This window comes from Chanodichthys erythropterus, chromosome 4 (genome assembly GCF_024489055.1).
Source record: "Chanodichthys erythropterus isolate Z2021 chromosome 4, ASM2448905v1, whole genome shotgun sequence".
Lineage (NCBI taxonomy): Eukaryota > Metazoa > Chordata > Actinopteri > Cypriniformes > Xenocyprididae > Chanodichthys > Chanodichthys erythropterus.
The window spans coordinates 35,266,242-35,285,047 of NC_090224.1; the positions used below are offsets into that span (position 1 = coordinate 35,266,242).

The 18,806-nt window shown below is 37.0% G+C and overlaps 1 protein-coding gene across 1 annotated transcript in view; it reads left to right on the forward strand.

The window, feature by feature from the left end:
• The window catches only part of adcy1a (adenylate cyclase 1a), a 57,344-nt gene extending 39,037 nt beyond the window's left edge, over window positions 1-18,307 (forward strand). The window contains exons 10-20 of the mRNA XM_067383480.1: window positions 311-408; window positions 595-679; window positions 1,674-1,763; window positions 2,265-2,518; window positions 2,709-2,835; window positions 4,695-4,811; window positions 8,399-8,545; window positions 8,675-8,773; window positions 12,097-12,211; window positions 13,274-13,398; window positions 15,476-18,307. Coding sequence (XP_067239581.1) covers window positions 311-408; window positions 595-679; window positions 1,674-1,763; window positions 2,265-2,518; window positions 2,709-2,835; window positions 4,695-4,811; window positions 8,399-8,545; window positions 8,675-8,773; window positions 12,097-12,211; window positions 13,274-13,398; window positions 15,476-15,784 — 1,566 coding nt within the window. The 3' untranslated portion in view covers window positions 15,785-18,307. The remainder of the gene's footprint in view (window positions 1-310; window positions 409-594; window positions 680-1,673; window positions 1,764-2,264; window positions 2,519-2,708; window positions 2,836-4,694; window positions 4,812-8,398; window positions 8,546-8,674; window positions 8,774-12,096; window positions 12,212-13,273; window positions 13,399-15,475) is intronic.
• The last annotated feature ends 499 nt before the right edge of the window (window positions 18,308-18,806 follow it).

Sequence of the window (18,806 nt, forward strand, 5' to 3'; positions counted from 1 at the left end):
TCCCAGACATTCCAAATATTTAGAAAATTAATTTAATTGTGTGTGTGTTCGGGATACATGAAATGTGAAAAATTGTGAAATTAGGCTTAGCAAGACAAAAGAATCACCATTTTATTTCAAAAAATGTTTAAAATGTAATTTCTTTCATCATTTCCATCACAAAATAAATGGTGATTTTTTTTTAATGACATTGTGCATGATGGTTCAGACTATATTTTCTAAAAGTGCAAATACAGTGGATAAAAATACCTTTACACACATGTAACTGCTACGATCTATCAAATTGTTTCTGTCTCTCTCTGTCACACAGTATCAGCAAGTGTATGACGAAGCCTTCATCAGTGCGGTGGTTATCTCGCTTGTCCTCACTTCATTTTTTGCAGTGGTCTATTTTCTCATCATTCCTCAGTATGTAAATCACACGTGCACACAATACCTGACACAACAACATAACACACCTTGTTTTATTTGCCAGACACACTAAATTGAGCACATATTTTACTTGCTCAGGTCACTGCATCACACAACACACATCCATATAACATGTGGGAAACCCCTCTATTTCCCTCTCTCTTTCTCTCTCTCTTGCTGCAGAGGTCTTCTGGTTGTGATTCTTCTGGTTCTCTGTTTGTGTTTCCACATGGCAAGTGTGATGTACCTTCACATCACTCATGTGCAGGTAAAACACACACACACACACACACACATGTACCCTACGCATATCCTACAAATACCCTTGCATCCAACCAGGGCACCCTAGCACCACCTAACAACCACCCAGAAGACCCTACAAATACCTTAGCAACCACCCATAACATCCTAGTACCACCTAACAACCATCAGAGACACCCTAGTACCACTTAGTAACCATGCAGAACAACATTGAAGCAACTTTGTAGTAACCACAGAGCAACACCCTAACAACTATCTGGAGCACCCTAGCACCACCTAGCAACCATCCTAACAAAACCATAGCAATCACCCAGAACACCTTAGCAATGCCCAAACAACCATCCAGAACACCATTAAAACACTCTAGCAACCTCCCAGAACACACTGGCACCACCTAGCAATGACCCAGAGCACCCTCCTATCACCTAACAACTACTCAGGGCACCTTAGCAGCCACATAGCAACACCTTAGCAACCTCCCAGAGGACCCTAGCACCGCCTAGCAACCATCTAGAACATCCTAGTAACTATCTCAAATATCCCTGGCACAGCATAGCAACCACCCACAGCACCCTGCCATTACCCAGCATCAACTACTCAGGACACCTTAGCAGCCACATAGCAACACCCTAGCAACACCCACGGCACCCTAGCACCACCTAGCAATTATCTAGAACACCATAGCAACCTCCCAGAGCACCATAGTACACCACCTAGCAAACACTTCGAGCACCCTGCCATCACCTAACAACAACTCAGGACACCTTAGCAGCCATAAAGCAACACCTTAGCAACCTCCCAGAGCACCCTAGTACCACCTAACAACCATCAGAGACACCCTAGCACCACCTAGCAAGCACCCACAGCACTCTAGCATTGTGGAGGTGAGTTTTGCACAGGCAGACACCACTGTGATTTTCTTCATCAAATGTGAAACTGTAGTCTCTGTGTGCTTTTGCTCAGCAGGTTTACTGACTCCTCTCTCCTCTCTGTCTTCTCAGTGCTCCCCTGACTGTCTGACCCTGCAGATCAGAACAGTTCTGTGTGGGTTTCTGGTTCTGCTGATGTACTCCGTGACCCAGGGGTGTGTGGTGAGTGTGTGTGTACAGTAGAAGAGAGTATGAGGGTGTTGCTTATCACACTGAAAAAAAAAAAAAAAAAAAGAGTGCAAAAGATTTTAACAGGTTGACCCATTTATTTTTGTCATGCATTAGACCTTGTGATAGCACTTTACTTGAGCTCTATGAAGGCTATAATATTAAAAAAAAACAATATTTTAAAGATTATAATAATATTCATTATGTACTAAGCTTTGAAAATACACTTTGTAATGCATTTTATCATTGTATTAATTTGTTGCAACCAAATTAAAGCTTTCTGGGAAAGTAATTATTCTTCTGCTCAGGTTAATTAAATGAAAGTGTAAGTGTGTGTGTATGTGTGTGTGTATATATATATATATATATATATATATATATATATATATATATATATATATATATATATATATATACACAAAATCATGCAGTTGTTTCTTTGTATTTTCTTGTCTTTGTGCATTTGAATGCGTATTTCTTACTGTACCTGAACAGGTGGGATGTGTACCGTGGTCACTGGAGGGCAATTCCAGTGTCTCCATGGTGACAGTTGTCACAGTGAACGGGACCGCTGTGGGCTCCGGGGTGTGCAAATACACTCCATACATATTTTTATCATGTGTGATGGCGTCTCTATCTGTGGCCCTGTACCTTCGTGTGTCATCACTACCCAAGATCCTCCTGCTTCTCCTTCTAAACATCCTCCACACTGTCGTCATGGAGACCAGTGGCTATCGGAAGGCCATAGGGTGAGTCAAGCTAAATGCAAAGGTTATAGTAATAGATTTCCCAAACTGAGTTGGTGAAAAGATTATAAAAATAAAATAATTATTGCAATATTAATTTAAAATCTCAGCAAGTTGAAGTCAATGTTTTTGGTCAAAAGGCTGAATTACTGAATTATCTGATATTCTGATGGGTGTCATTGTGTGTGTGTAGAGGTGGATTCTTTCACACACATGGCTATGACCCGGTTCTGGCAATGCTGTTGTTTTCTGGAGCTCTGGTGCTTCACTGCAGACAGCTGGATCTCAAACTCAGACTGGACTACCTCTGGGCCACCCAGGTGAGCGTACTTGTGTGTGTGTGTGTGTGTGTGTGTGCTTGTTTTCATGATTTATGATGAGGACACCAATTTGTATAATGACATGGGTTTAACACTGGTATTATGACTTAAACATGAAATAAGAGGACATGAGTCTTCATATTTAAAATAGCTTTAAAAACATAGTAAACAATGTTTTATTAAAAATTTAAAAATGCAGAATGTTTTCTGTGATGGGTAGGTTTAAGAGTAGGGTTAGTGTAGGGGGAGAAAATATACAGTTTGTACAGTATAAAAACCATTACGCCTATGGAATGTCCTCAATAAGATAGCAAAACAAACCTGTGTGTGTGTGTGTGTGTGTGTGTGTGTGTGTGTGTGTGTGTGTGTGTGTGTGTGTGTGTGTGTGGGTCTGTCATTTGTTACAGAGAGCTAAAATACTTAATAAGCTCACAAGGAGCAAAATGATGCATAGAACTGCGTGAAAGCTTTGCGCACATTGACCCTTCAAAAGTTTTGGGATGTTTTAATGTTTTTAAATTAAGTATCTTATGCTCGAGGCTGCATTTATTTGATCAAACAACATACTGAGAATCATTATTAATTTATAATGTAAAATTAATTTAAAATGACTGTTGACTGTCTATAAAACTGTTGACTGGATATTTAAAATATATACAGTACAGTCAAAAAGTTTGGAACCACTAAGATTTTTAATGTTTTTAAAAGAAGTCTCTTCTGCTCACCAAGGCTACATTTATTTAATTAAAAATACAGTAAAAACAGTAATATTGTGAAATATTATTACAATTTAAAATAACTGTTTTCTATTTGAATATATTTCACAAAGTAATTTATTCCTGTGATGCAAAGCTGAATTTTCAGCATCATTACTCCAGTCTTCAGTGTCACATGATCCTTCAGAAATCATTCTGATATGCTGATCTGCTGCTCAAGAAACATTTAATGTGTACAATTGTACAAAATATTTGTGTACAATATTTTTTTTCAGGATTATTTGATGAATAGAAAGTTCAAAAGAACAGTGTTTATCTGAAATCTAATCTTTTGTAACATTATAAATGTCTTTACTACTTCTTTAATTTCTTTAAAAAAAAAATAAAAATAAACATTCTTACTGACCCCAAACTTTTGAATGGTAGTGTATAATGCTACAGAAGCTTTGTATTTCAGATAAATGCTGTTCTTTTGAACTTTCTATTCATCAAGGAATCCTGAAAAAATAATCATAAATGTTTCTTGAGCAGCAGATCAGCATATTAGAATGATTTCTGAAGGATCATGTGACACTGAAGACTGGAGTAATGATGCTGAAAATTCAGCTTTGCATCACAGGAATAAATTACTTTGTCAAATATATTCAAATAGAAAACAGTTCTTTTAAATTGTAATAATATTTCACAATATTACTGTTTTTTACTGTATTTTTAATTAAATAAATGTAGCCTTGGTGAGCAGACGAAACTTCTTTTAAAAACATTAAAAATCTTAGTGGTTCCAAACTTTTGGACTGTACTGTATATTTTAATTTATTCCTGTGATGGGGAAAAGGCTGAATTTTCAGCATTTTCAGTGTCACATGATCCTACAGAAATCATTCCAATATGCTGATTTGGTACTGAGGAAACATTTCTTATTACTATCAGCTGCCTAAAATTTATGTGGAAATCGTGAAACCGAAAATGAATGACCTACACCTTTAACCGAGAACACTAAAATATAAAGTGATAGACAAACTACTTCAACAGAAACAGTGCCCTCTGGTGGATTCTTATTTTCAGACTGTAATTATAAATATTTTATTATTAAACTCTCCAGTGACTGTACAGATATTGTTAATATGTCTATTTCATCCTCAGGCTGAGGAGGAGAGAGATGACATGGAGAGAGTGAAGTTGGACAATAAGAGGATTTTGTTCAACCTGCTGCCTGCACATGTAGCTCAACACTTCCTGCTGTCCAACCCACGAAACATGGTCAGATTTCATTTACAGGTCACAGAGAACAACCTTGAAGGGTTAAAAACAACACGAGCTGTTGTGTGATAGGGTGACCATATGTGCCATTTTCCCAGGACGTGTCCTGTCCAGGATTTCTAAGTTGCATAAAATGTAGTTTTGGTTTTGTTTTCATATTTGCAAAAAAATTATTTTACCAATAGCGTGCATTATACATAATCGACCAATGGTGGCTTGCGAGAAGGCTGGATCTACAGAGAACGGTCAAAGCATTGAAAATACGACAACATTTTAATGCATTGCATGAAGACTGTCAATAAGAACAGTAGCTTGCACAGACCTCCGTTTAGAAATCGCGTTCGATATGACCACTTTCATGATTAAAGAGGCAAGGGCTCAAGCCATTTTAGGCAATTTAGAAATCCTGGACAGGACGTGGCACATATGGTCACCCTATAGTGTGACATATTTATAAGAAAACCAGCATATTCAGTTGGAGTGAAGTGGGAAGTGGGCCTTGATTTATCCATTATGGTCTGATTCAATAATATTTGGTCAACTGGCTCGATATTATTGGTCTTTACTCACATCTTATGTCGTTCCAAGCATGAATGACATTCTTGAATGACATGAAGAATGTTGCGAACCAAACATTTGAGGCTGTTGAAAAAAAAAAAAAAAATCTTAAAATATCTTTTGTTTCACAGAAGGAAGAAAGCCATGTAGGTTTGGTATGACATGAATTAATTTTTGGGTGAACTAACCCTTTAAGTTAGTCCAGGGGTAGGCATGTTCGGTCCTAGAGAGCCGCTGTCCTGCAGAGTTTAGCTCCAACCCTGAAAAAAAACCTTCAGCTGCCTATAGCCTTAGTAATCCTGAAGAGCTTGATTAGCTTGTTCAGGTGTGTTTGATTAAGGTTGGAGCTAAACTCAGCAGGACAGCGGCTCTCTAGGACCGTTTCATAGGCAGAAAAACACATTTTTTTTCTTCAGAATGATGTGCACCGATAAGCACAACAAGACCATTTACATTTATGTAGGCTAAACTAGATCCATTTTGAATTCATGCTGTCTAATAATGTACATCTCAGTTATTGTAATTCCCGAAGTCACCACTTCATGGCAATGTTGTTGCGATCCAGCTGCTAATTAGGTGAGAGGTCAGCGCAGATGTTTTGAGGATAGCTTGTGTTTTGATGATGTAAATGAGATAACATTATGAATGTGTGTAGTGTAAATGCTTTGTGATCTCACTGCCAGGCTTCGCTGTGAGGTCTTATGAACACAATGAATGTGTGATGACACTCCCGTTATGCCGTTTGTTATGCTTTTTATGTTTGCTGCATGCTTAACACATGCCACTCGCCTCTTTTCCTGTCCAAGATCATTTCCAAGGAATTGATGCAATCAGACATCCTGAAATCTGTTACGGTTGCTCTGAAGCAAGCATCCTCTGCTGAGCGTGGAATTGTATTGTAAACAGTGGCACAGAGAAGTGAAAATCTCGGACAGTAAACACAAAAGTACACACAAGATGTAACCATCACTGGAATTATTTCCTTGGATTCTTTTCCATTTCCTTTTATTTACATTTCATTTAACCTCAATTTTATCTTCTTTTACTACAACGAAGGCTTGGAAAAAGTGTACATTTGTAGTTTACAACTGTTGCAGAGGTCCACTTGTTTTCTTACTTCGAAAACACTCTAAATTAGTTTTGCATGATTTTTTTAACGTTTTTCTTCGACTGTTATGATGAAAACACTGTTTTTCTTAAAACGTTTATATTTTATCCATTCAAATGTTTGGGGTCAGTACGTTTTTAATTAATACTTTTATTCAGCAAAGATGCTTTAAATTGATCAAAAGTAATAGTAAAGTTGTTTATAATTTTACAAAAGACTTTTTTTTCAAATAAATGCTGTTCTTTTGAGCTTTTATTCATCAAAGAATCCTGAAAAAAATGCGTCATGGTATTAAAGGGTTAGTTCACCCAAAAATGGAAAATTCTGTCATTAATTACTCACCCTCACGTCATTCCAAACACGTAAGACTTTCGTTCATCTTCACAACACGAAGATCTTTTTGATGAAATCTGAGAGCTTTCTGTCGCTCCATTGACAGCTATGCAACTGACACTTTGATGATTCAAAAAGTTCATAAAGAGATTGTAAAAGTAATCCATATGAATTGAGTGGTTTAGTCCAAAATTCCGTCTGTTCATCATACAAAGCGATCATGTCTCTTCAGAAAACCACTCAATCCATATGGATTTGTTTTACGTTCTCTTTATGAACTTTTTGAAGCTTCAAAGTGTCAGTTACATAGCTGTTAATGGAGGGACAGAAAGCTCTCAGATTTCATCAAAAAGATATTTGTTTGTGTTCAGAAGTTGCAGGTTTGGAACGACATGAGGGTGATTAATTAAAGGTGAAGTACGCAATTTCTGAGAAACGCTGTTGGTTTTTAGAAATCACCAAAACAATCCAAAACCAAAACTCCATCTTGATAGCTCACAAATTCACAAACATACACAGGCACCTCCCCCCTAATGAGTGGACACGCCCCTTACTGCTGATTAGCTACAACTGTTTTTTTTGGTGATCGGCCCGATCCACTTTCAACAGTGTTTCTCAGAAATTGCTTACTGCACCTTTAATGACAGAATTTTCATTTTTGGGTGAACTGTCCCCTTAAGCAGCACGACTGTTTTCAGCATTGATAATAAAGAGAAATGTTTCTTCAGCAGAAGGATCAAGAAACACTGACGTCTCAAGTAATGATGCTGAAAGTTTTCAGAATGCAAATTAAGATATTTTTGTTGAAATCCGATGGCTCAGTGAGGCCTACATAGCCAGCAATGACATTTCCTCTCTCAAGATCCATTAATGTACTAAAAACATATTTAAATCAGTTCATGTGAGTACAGTGGTTCAATATTAATATTATAAAGCGACGAGAATATTTTTGGTATGCCAAAAAAATTTTAAAAATAAAATAACGACTTTTATAGTGATGGCCGATTTCAAAACACTGCTTCAGGAAGCTTCGGAGCATTATGAATCAGCGTGCCGAATCATGATTGCTTTATTCCGACTGGAATCAAAGATTCAAAGTGAATGTACATGCTACTATTAGTTTGGTAAACAAAATACACAGTTATCCTAATCTTTTGGCACCATATTTCTTGTTTACATCCACAAGACAGCAAATTGTTGCTATGGTTATGACCAAATCATAACTTTGGGAGTGACTCCTGTACTCCATACATTCACAATGATAAATAAAGGGAGTCACTTCTGCATTTAAATGTGGTTGTCACTCCCAAAACCTTGCAGTGTGTACATGTCTACATAGTAAATTAACCACTTCTCTTTCAGAAGACCAAGAAAAGTCCCATTTTAGATGGACAGTCAATCTAATGTACTCTACTCTTCAATATCGACATTAAGATTTGATTTGACCACAGTCAATCCATGCGTGTTGTAATTACTGTAGTCTTACCTTCTCTAAGTGCTGTTATATTCAAAGCTCAGAGTGGATCAGTGGTATCGTCCCCTGAGGGTCTCATTGTCTTTTTCCTTTCCTGCTCTTTCACTGTTCCAGGACCTGTATTATCAGTCTTACTCTCAGGTGGGCGTCCTGTTCGCCTCCATCCCCAACTTCAATGACTTCTACATTGAGCTGGATGGAAACAACATGGGTGTGGAATGCCTCCGGCTGCTAAACGAGATCATTGCTGACTTTGATGCGGTGAGAATTTCTTGTTTCCCAGTCCGAGAAATGTATGTTTTGGCTCAGTGTGTGAGTTACCTTAATCCCACTCTAGGCTTTATTTATTTCTCCGTCACACCATCTCTCTGTCTCTTTCTCTGTCTGTAGTTGATGGATAAGGAATGCTACAGAGACATTGAGAAGATCAAAACTATTGGCAGTACTTACATGGCTGCGGTCGGACTCGTCCCCACTGCGGGATCCAAGGTACACTGAGTGTGTGTGTGTGTGTGTGTGTGTGTATATGTGTGCATACACCGCAAAAATCATTACATAAATCAGAATTTTTGCCTTATTTTCAAGATATAATTACTTGAACTTCAGGTCTTGAGGCAAAGAAAAAAACAACAACTTGTTTTTAGGAAATATAAACTTCCATTCAAAAGGTCGGTAAGATTTTAAAAAATATTTTTAGACAAAGAAGTCTCTAATGCTCACCAAGGATGCATTATTTGATTAAAAATACAGTAAAACTGTAATATTGTGAAAGATTACTATAATTTAAAATAACTGTTTTCTGTTTGAATGTCTTAACATATATATATATATATATTTTTTTTTTTTTTTAGTTTTTTTTTTCAGGATTCTTTAATGAATAGAAAGTTTAAAAGAACAGCATTTATTAGAAATGCTATATATTATGGAAATTACTGTCACCTTCAATCAATTTGCTTTGCCTTGCTGACTAAAAACATTAATTTATTCAAAATCTTACTGACCCCAAACTCAAAGTTTGAATTTGTCTTACCCTATTATTTATTTGTTTATTTTTAAGCATAAATCTAACAAAATAGGTAAGGTTTACACTTACAAAGAAGAAAACTTTTTAAAATTATTTATTAAAATAGATATATTTTATGAAAACAGGTCTTCTTTTTAAGGATGTAATATATATTTTACATGAAAAAAACCCTCAAATGAATCAAATGCTTTCTTGCAGTGTATGTGCCTGTGTACATCATGTGGGCCTCGGTGTGTGTGTACACACGTGTGTATTTGTGTGTGTGTTTAAGTGTGCGTGTGAGATCTTGAAAAATGAGAGCATCAAGAGAGAACTTGTGTGTGTGTGTTTGAGCTAAACTCAGATTGGGCGTATTTGCATTTGGACTTAAAAGGTGAATATCTCGTCATGCTATACCAGTCAAACCTGCCATTGCTTTTGAAAGCAAAACTAAGATTAAATGCGAACACACATGCTTTCAATTGACTTTGACAGCTATTTTTATACAGAACTAATGATATTTTCTCCAAACCCTAAAGCTAACATAAACACACAGCTCACATTAATTAAAGGGACAGTTCACCCAAAAATGAAAATTCTGTCATCATTTACTAACCCTCAAACCTGTATGACTTCCTTTCTTCTGTAGAGCACAAAAGAAGATATTTTGAAGAATGCTTGTAACCTAACAGTTTTAATGTCCATTGACTTCCACTGTTTGGACCAAAAAAGAAAGTCATACAGGTTTGGAACGAGATGAGGGTGAGTAAATTGTGACAGAATTTTTTGGGTGAACTGTCCCTTTAAATCTCAGATTGCTGATGTAATGTTTCACTGCAGTTACATAATATGACGTGATCAAAATGATATGAAATGAAAAGTAAAGTTCTGTCATCATGTATTCACACTCATATTACTCTAAACCTGTAGGATGGAACACAAACCTCCACAGAGCACAAAAGAAGATGATCAAATTGTCCAAGTTTCTCTTTTTCATAAACTAAAAGCAAGTTACTCTGAATTCCCATTTGCAATTCCTCATATTTAAACTTTTTAAAACAGCATTCAAGATTCCGAGAGAGAAGCAACTTAAATATCAGTCTGTTTTGAACACAAAGTTATCATATGACTTCAAACAAATTGGTAGGAAGTACAACCCGAATTTTTTAAATTTGAATAAACTGTAAACTAAAAGACTTTCAAATCACTTGAGTCAATATTTTATTCATAATACAACATAGATAACATAACAAATGTTTAAAGGGAGAAGTTTCAATGAGCTCATTTCAAATGTAATGCCTGTTACAGGTCTCAAAAAAGTTGGCATGGGGGCAACAAAGGGCTGAAAAAGCAAGACATTTGGAAAAGATTCAGCTGGGAGAACATCTAGCAACTAATTAAGTTAATTGATATCAGGTCTGTAACATGATTAGCTATAAAAGGGAAGTCTTAGAGAGGCATAGTCTCTCAGAAGTAAAGATGGGCAGAGCTGTGAAAGAGTGCATAAAAAGATTGTGGAATGCTTTAAAAACAATGTTCCTCAACGTCAAATTGCAAAGGCTTTGCAAATCTCATCATCTACAGTGCATAACATCATCAAAAGTTTCAGAGAAACTGGAGAAATCTCTGCGTAAGGGACAAGGCTGAAGACCTTTATTAGATGCCCGTGGTCTTCGGGTCCTCAGAAGACACTGCATCACTCGTCGGCATGATTTACTACATTACGACATTACTAAATGGGCCCAGGAATACTTCCATAAACCACTGTCGGTAAACACATCCGCCGCGCCATCTGCAGATGCCAACTAAAGCTCTATCATGCAAAAAGGAAGCCATATATGAACATGGTCCAGAAGCGCTGTTGTGCCCTGTGGGCCAAGACTCATTTAAAATGGACTAAAGTGGAAAAGTGTTCTTTGGTCAGACGAGTCCAAATTTGACATTCTTGTTGGAAATCACGGGCTAAAGAGGAGGGAGGCTTTCCAGCGTGTTATCAGCATTAAGTTCAAAAGCCAGAATCTCTGATGGTATGCGGGTGCATAAGTGCATACGGTATGGGCAGCTTGCATGTTTTGGAAGGCACTATGAATGCTGAAAGGTATATAAAGGTTTTAGAGCAACATATGCTCCCCTCCAGGCGACGTCTATTTTAGGGAAGGTTTTGTGTATTTCAGCAGGACAATGCAAAACCACATACTGCAGCTATTACAACAGCATAGCTTTGTCATAGAAGAGTCCGGGTGCTGAATTGGCCTTCCTGCAGTCCAGATCTTTCACCTATAGAGAAAAATACGTCAAAGATGACCACGAACAGCAGCTGGAAGCCTATATCAGGCAAGAAACATGCCCCCGTCCCAACTATTTTGAGACCTGTAGCAATCATCAAATTTGAAATGAGCTCATTTTGTGCATAAAATTGTAAAATTTCTCATTTTAAACATTTGTTATGTGTTTTATTGTGAATAAAATATTGGCTCATTTCATTCATTTTATTCCCAGAATTCAGGTTCTAATATTAATTACTTTTAAAGTGCTTTTGTATCCATTTTGGATCTTGACAGCTCCTGGTCACTTAATGCAAAAAGCAGCATGATCATTCTGCTAAATATCTTCTTCTTTGTTGACAAAAGAAGAAAACGTCCCACAGATGAGTAAATGATGACAGAACTTTCATTTTTTGGGTCAAATATTCCCATATTCTGATTAGAAAATCACCCAACACACTCTCTGTTTATTATCCTCACCTTAAAACAGGGATAGAGGTGGCAGTATAATGTGTTTCTGTTTGCTCTCTCTTCTCCCTGAACAGGTAAAGAAGTCCATTTCTGCACATCTGTGCACAGTGGCTGATTTTGCCATTGAGATGTTTGACGTTCTGGATGCAATCAACTACCAGTCCTACAATGACTTTGTGCTTCGAGTTGGTGAGTGACCTTGTTTGAGTGAGGTGTCAGCCATGTGTTTGTGTGAGTTAATGTGCGTAAATTAGTGTGTGTACTTGTGTACGAGTAAAGGAAATACGTCAGTAAGTGTACACATTGTGCCGGACATCCCGCATCCAGTAGGATGTCCTGAGTGTAACATATTTTGTAGGGAACAGATTACATATAACAAACACTTAATTGCACTAATGCACAATAACGAATAATCTACACTAAACGTCATTAAAAAATGCAAAACATTCTTGTCAGGAATTTGCTACAAATAATTTTTAATGAGAACGGCAGAAAGAATGGAGAACGGGCACAATCCTGCACAACTGGTCCAAATGAGTAATCTGTAATTACATTTTTTAAATCTCTTGACAAGACGCATTTGCAAAATATAAACTTGCAGTTATGAGAAGTAATTATACTACTTGAAATATACTAGTAATGTAGTAATATATCTTCTGCTGATGTTACCATGGCCATATTTTCAGTAAAAAATAATAAGATAAAATTATACTATTTTTATAAACATTACAGCTCAAAAGTTTTTGGTTCATTATGTTTTTTTGGAAAGAAATTAATCAAGGACACATTAAATTGATCAAAAGTGGCAGTAAAGACATTTATAAAAAATAAATATTTCTCTTTCAAATAAATACTGTTCTTTTAAACTTTCTATTAATCACAGAATCCTGACGAAAAATGCATCACAGTTTCCACAAAAATATTAAGCAGCACAAGTGTTTTCAACGCTGATCATCAAATCATATCAGAATGATTTCTGAAGGATCATGTGACATTGAAGACTGAAGTGATGATGCTGAAAATTCAGTTTTGATCACAGGAATAAATTGCATTTTTCAAATATGTTTAAATAGAAAATATTTTTTTATTATTGTAGTAATTTCACAATTTGATCGTATTTTTGATCAAATAAATGTGAAAAAACCTAAAAAAACTAAAAAATCTTGTTAAAATAGGAGTCTGTTTTTCATGGAAAATTGAGAGATAAGGGAAGTTAAATCTGATTACTGACTGATTTGATTAATTGATCAGGTATCAACGTGGGTCCAGTGGTTGCTGGAGTGATCGGGGCTCGCAGGCCTCAGTATGACATCTGGGGAAACACAGTCAACGTCGCCAGCAGAATGGACAGCACTGGAGTTCAGGGCAAAATACAGGTAACACACTGTGACTTACACAACCCTTACAAAAATAATTTTAAGTACACTTAAGTGAAGTTCAAGTATATTTTTAGGTATACTTCATGTAGTAAGTGTACTAATATTAATGCACTACTTGTAAGTGTACTATTTCAATACTACTTGAGATTGGCCCACTTTTTAAGTGTATAAAAGTATACTTTTAAGTATAACAGTAGTAAACTTTGAGTACACAACTAGTTTACAACTACGTTTTTCTTTTGTAGTGCAACTATGCAACATGTGAACTTATAGGTATATTGATAGTTTTTAGTTTAGTTTATAAAACTACACTTGAAGTATACTCTCAGTAAATTTAGTAGTTTTATACTGCAAGTATACTTGTAAGTTTTCTTTAAGTGAACTTAACATCATACTTATAGTTTTTATATATTGTTTTTGCACTTTAAATATACTACTATGTTCCTATTTAGGTATTTTTATACTTGATATACATCTTTAACTGTACTTTAACTCTTCCTCCGCCAGTGTTTATTTTTTTTAAGTTTCCAGACAGCACCAGCATTTTTGATCATTTTCACTCTGCAACTACAACTTTCATGGCCCCAGAGTATTGTTGAATGAATATCTGAACATGCAATATTTATATATATATATATATATATATATATATATATATATATATATATATATATATATATATATATATATATATATATAAAAAAAAGGAACAGAGCTTCTGCTTTAAAAAAAAAAAAAAAAAAAAATCTAGCTTCATGCATTTGTTTTTTATCAACACTTGAATGTCGATAAGTTTCATAAAAAAGCAACATTTGAACAAAAAAGTTACGAAAATCGTATTTTTGTCAAAAACTTCATCCGGATCGGATTCAAAGCGATGATCAAAACTTAGATGGAGTAGATTGAGTCCATCAACACCCCCAAAGCTTGTACCTCTTCAAGGGTTCGACATTTCATTCGGTAACGTTTGACAGTTTTGATTTATATTGTGTTTAATGTTTGATGGCCGCGTAATTTTCTATGTGCATAAGCAATGCTTCTATCGTTTGTCTTTGCTTCTTCTTCGCCTGTGTTTTGATCCAGAGATTCTGTACTCTTTCAGAAGATGCATAATAGTGCCCCCTACTGTATAACAGTGAAAACATGGATTGACGGAAAATTCCGTCAATGGCGGGGAAAGAGTTAAGTAGCTTTGAAGTAAATTCCTATGTACACTACCAGTGGACTACACAAAAATTCACATACTCAGAATTAGGAACATAAATGTTTTCTTTATAAATCAATATTTTTCAGCAATGTAAATTTATAAGACAGTATGTAAAACTGTGGGGGAAAAGTATTTAATAAGATACTTAATCAAAAGAGTAAACACAAGCCAAGTATACTTAGAATACTTAATTATGCTTTTAAGTGTATCTCAATCAAATGATTGAGTACAAGTATAAGCCAAATATACTTAGACTTTTCTGTCAGTATAAGTCAAGTATACTTAAAGGCTTAGTTCACCCAAAGATGCTGTCATTTATTACTTACCCTCATGTCGTTCCACACCCGTAAGCCTTTTGTTCATTTTCGGAACACAAATTAAGATCTTTTTGATAAAATCTGAGAGATTTCTGTCCCTCCATAGACAGCTACGCAACTACCACTTTGACGCTTTAAAATTAATTGAGAGGTTTAGTCTTAAAATTTTCTGAACAGACTTGATTGCTTTATATGATGAACAGATTTAATTTAGGCTTTTATTCACAAATAAACACTGATCAGTGACCATAAACATAAGCTCAAACGTGCTGCGACACACATGAATGAACCTCATTGTTTTCGCAAATGTCAAGCAAACATGCTTGAGCTTCCATTGGTTTACCACAACTGATGTGTGAGTTGCTGAATGTGAATAAAAGCCTAAATTCAATCTGTTCATCATATAAAGCGACCGAGTCTCTTCAAAATGTTTCATTTTTGGGTGAACTAACCCTTTAAGTGTAATTTTAAGTATATTTCTGAGAAGTACATAAAGTACCAGCATGTCACTCCAAACACATCTGAATTTACTTTGCTTCTACATTCCCAGGTGACAGAGGATGTCTTCCGCCTACTCTCTGGTTATTATCACTTCCTGTGTCGTGGCCAGGTCAGCGTGAAGGGCAAAGGTGAAATGCTCACCTACTTTCTGGAGGGCAGAACCCCGCAAGACACGCTCCACATGCAATCCAAGAGTCTGGAACGCGGGTCGAGCCCCTGCATCCGGACCAAGCTGGGGTCCGCGCCCGCCATCAGCAGTTACGGTGTGAAAAGTCACACCGTAGGGCACATTAGCACCCCAAATAACAGCATTCTGTACCTGCCCTCCGTATCCGTCGACATGGAGATGGAGGTGTGATCGCCAAGTAGACGGGTTCGACGGTGATCAATCGATGCATTAGTAAATCAGAGGCAGGGAGGGAAACCGAACACAAGGTAGGAAGTGGGATGAAGAACGCGGAGAGACGGGACAGTTTTGCACTGAGGAGAGAAACATTCAAACTTGCCAAACGGAGAAAGGCCCTGCCCCTTCACGCAATTACATAATAAGCATGTATGTCTTTACGTCTGCACGTATGCGTGTGTTTTATTGAGTCTTCCCCAGACCAACAGGATATCAGGGTCTCCTACACGGGAGCATGCGATCTACTGCAAAGGCAGCTTCACACCAGCCGAGGAGACATGTATCAAGCGTGTGTGTGTCTGTGTGTGTGTGTTTTATCTTGCAACTGAAAATGTCAAGAGATGCCACGGTGATGAATACTTCGAACACGTGAGCGGTGAGGACCAAACGTTCCGATTCAAAACAGCGCTGTATTTTGTACGTGACTGAGTCAGGTGACGAAAGGGAGAAACACGTGTTGTTGTTGTTGTTGTTGTCGTTTTTTTAAAAGACAAAGGGAAAAAATGGCTCCTCATATTGAGATGTGCTTTGAATAAATTGTTTACATGAAGAACACGTCACGGGTTTACAGACCTGATAGCAAAGTTATTCCCAGCTCTTCAATTTACAGGCACTCGTCTGCAGTTGCGGAGCGAGGGAGAGAGAGAGAGAAACAGATCGGCAGAAATACTAAACAACCGCAGTGAATCAGAGACTGCAGTGATTTACTAAGAAACTCTAACGCTATGCTGTTTTGTAATCATTTACAGAAAGTCGGTCGAGTCTGTGACGTGGGTAAATGTTTAACTTTGTGTGGGTTGAATCAGCACAGTTTTCCTGTATGTGATGTGAGTACGCACTTGGTGCTTGGACAAAACATCTGTATGCATTTGCTGCTGCCCTTTGCCCTCTGGGATATCCTTTCCAGTAATAACATGACAATAGAGCCAATGTGAAATAATCTTGTGTTTGATAAGCATCAAGGACACAAAATATCGATACAATCGCTTCACTGCTTGAGAAGCCAGCACAATCGAAGCTGATAAGAGGCTTCTAAAAGCAACCAAATTGGCGTGATATAAGTACATCTATTCCACATATATTTTGTCGGTGGTTTTTCAAAGTGGCACTTAGATTTCAGATTCTCCTATCAACGGTAGCATCTCTCACTGTGCTTGCGGAGCGATCTTTGACGCGCGGTTGAACATGCATGATAGTTTAGTGCTGGGTGTGTCATGTGCTCTGTAGGTCTTAGGTTTAACATCTGGATTTTAGTGCATCTGTTTCAGAGCATGCTCTCGGTTTCGAAAGCCTCACGAACCTCATTTCATACGAGCTAAGAAATATCTTTTGGTTTACTTTATGTGCTATTACTGTATCTTTGATAGATTTCCCACGATGCCTAGGGAATGAAGTTTGGCTTCAAGCATGCCGTTCTGCATGTCCCTCTCAGCATGCCGTAATTCCGTCACGTCGCTCTATTTGATGACTGATTTGTGTCTCTAATGCATGCCTACTGCAAAAACAAACCAAGGGTGAAAAGTGTCGAAGATATGTTGCGAAACATGCTTTAGTAGCACTGCATGAGCCCAGAATAATGGCCTTGATGAAACGAACCATCTTTTATTTTAATCATAATCTTTATCCGCTTACCTTTTCCATGCGTGGTGCTGTGGGGAAAGCTTTCTGGGAGTTTTGTAGCATTGGCGCCTTGTCGAGCTCTTGACGTGACTGCCTTTTTATCCAGGGTCTGTAAGAAAAAGTGTATTTCTTTGAATATGTGCCAACACACATGGTTACCAACATATCAATCTGTGTTCTTTTATAGCGTAACTTTGCGACATTGTGTGCATTTCCAACTGTACTCTCATATAGACGTGGGGCTTAATACTGACTCGCGAATGGGCTATTCCTTTTTATTTCGATGTTTCTTTCATGTATTCAGGAATGCTCTCTCTCCGATTATACTTTTGGCCACATTTAGCTTCATTCACCATCCATACGGAATTCCGCATATTTATTAACGCAAAGTAAGGAGCTTTCCATTCGAATTCCGTATCTGTAGTTTTTCGGTTTTCATTCAATGAATATGAATGCCAAAATGCTTATTGTAACACTGAATATTTCAGATTCTATGATCCAACAAATGTAGCCAAACAGCTAAATGGTTCTATTTGATATGGCTTAATATGATCTATTTTGACTACAGTGGCCTAACTTACTGATGTTATGAACATTAATGATATATTAACTTTAATAATGCATAAAGTGTGCACAGTAAAATCATAGAATAGATTTTCATGTCGATTAGATATTTTCATATTTGATACGGGTCAAAATTATTGTACGTATTAAATATATTGTAGAGTAAACAAAAAGAGTATTTTATTGATGATTTGTAATATTTGTGCTATTTTTGGGGTTGCAATGTATTTATTGAGATGGTTCTATGTGAATGTAAATTTCATATTGAGATCTTTTATACTTGTGTTTGCACTGTTCGGGAATAAAATAACAATGAGAGATGACGTCGGGCTTCTGCGTGTTGTTTGCGACGATCTGTGTTGTCGTGGCCGTGGCCTTGACCTTGAATAAGGAGACGTCAATCTATGGACTGATTGTGAGAGTGAACGACCGGCGAGTTATGATCTTGCATAACTCGAGAAAAACAACTGGGGCAAACAAGGAAGTCAGTTTGGGCAGTTGAGTCAATTTGGTAATAATTATTATTTTATTTTATTTTACCAGTTTCCTCTCCTGCAAAAGTCCATGCCTTCCTGCCGGGGTATTTGCATTAGACTAGGTGCTTGTATATTTGTGTGAACTAAACATCAGTGATTCAGAACACTGAGGCTTTAGGAACTGCCGTAGATCCGGCCTATTGTCCCACTTCTCTTTTCTGCATATTTCCTCAGTTTTCAGACTGAAAGCGATTTCCCATATACAGGATGTACCCGTTCCGAAGCATTTTGGGGAACGGGGGAAAACAAAAGAGTCT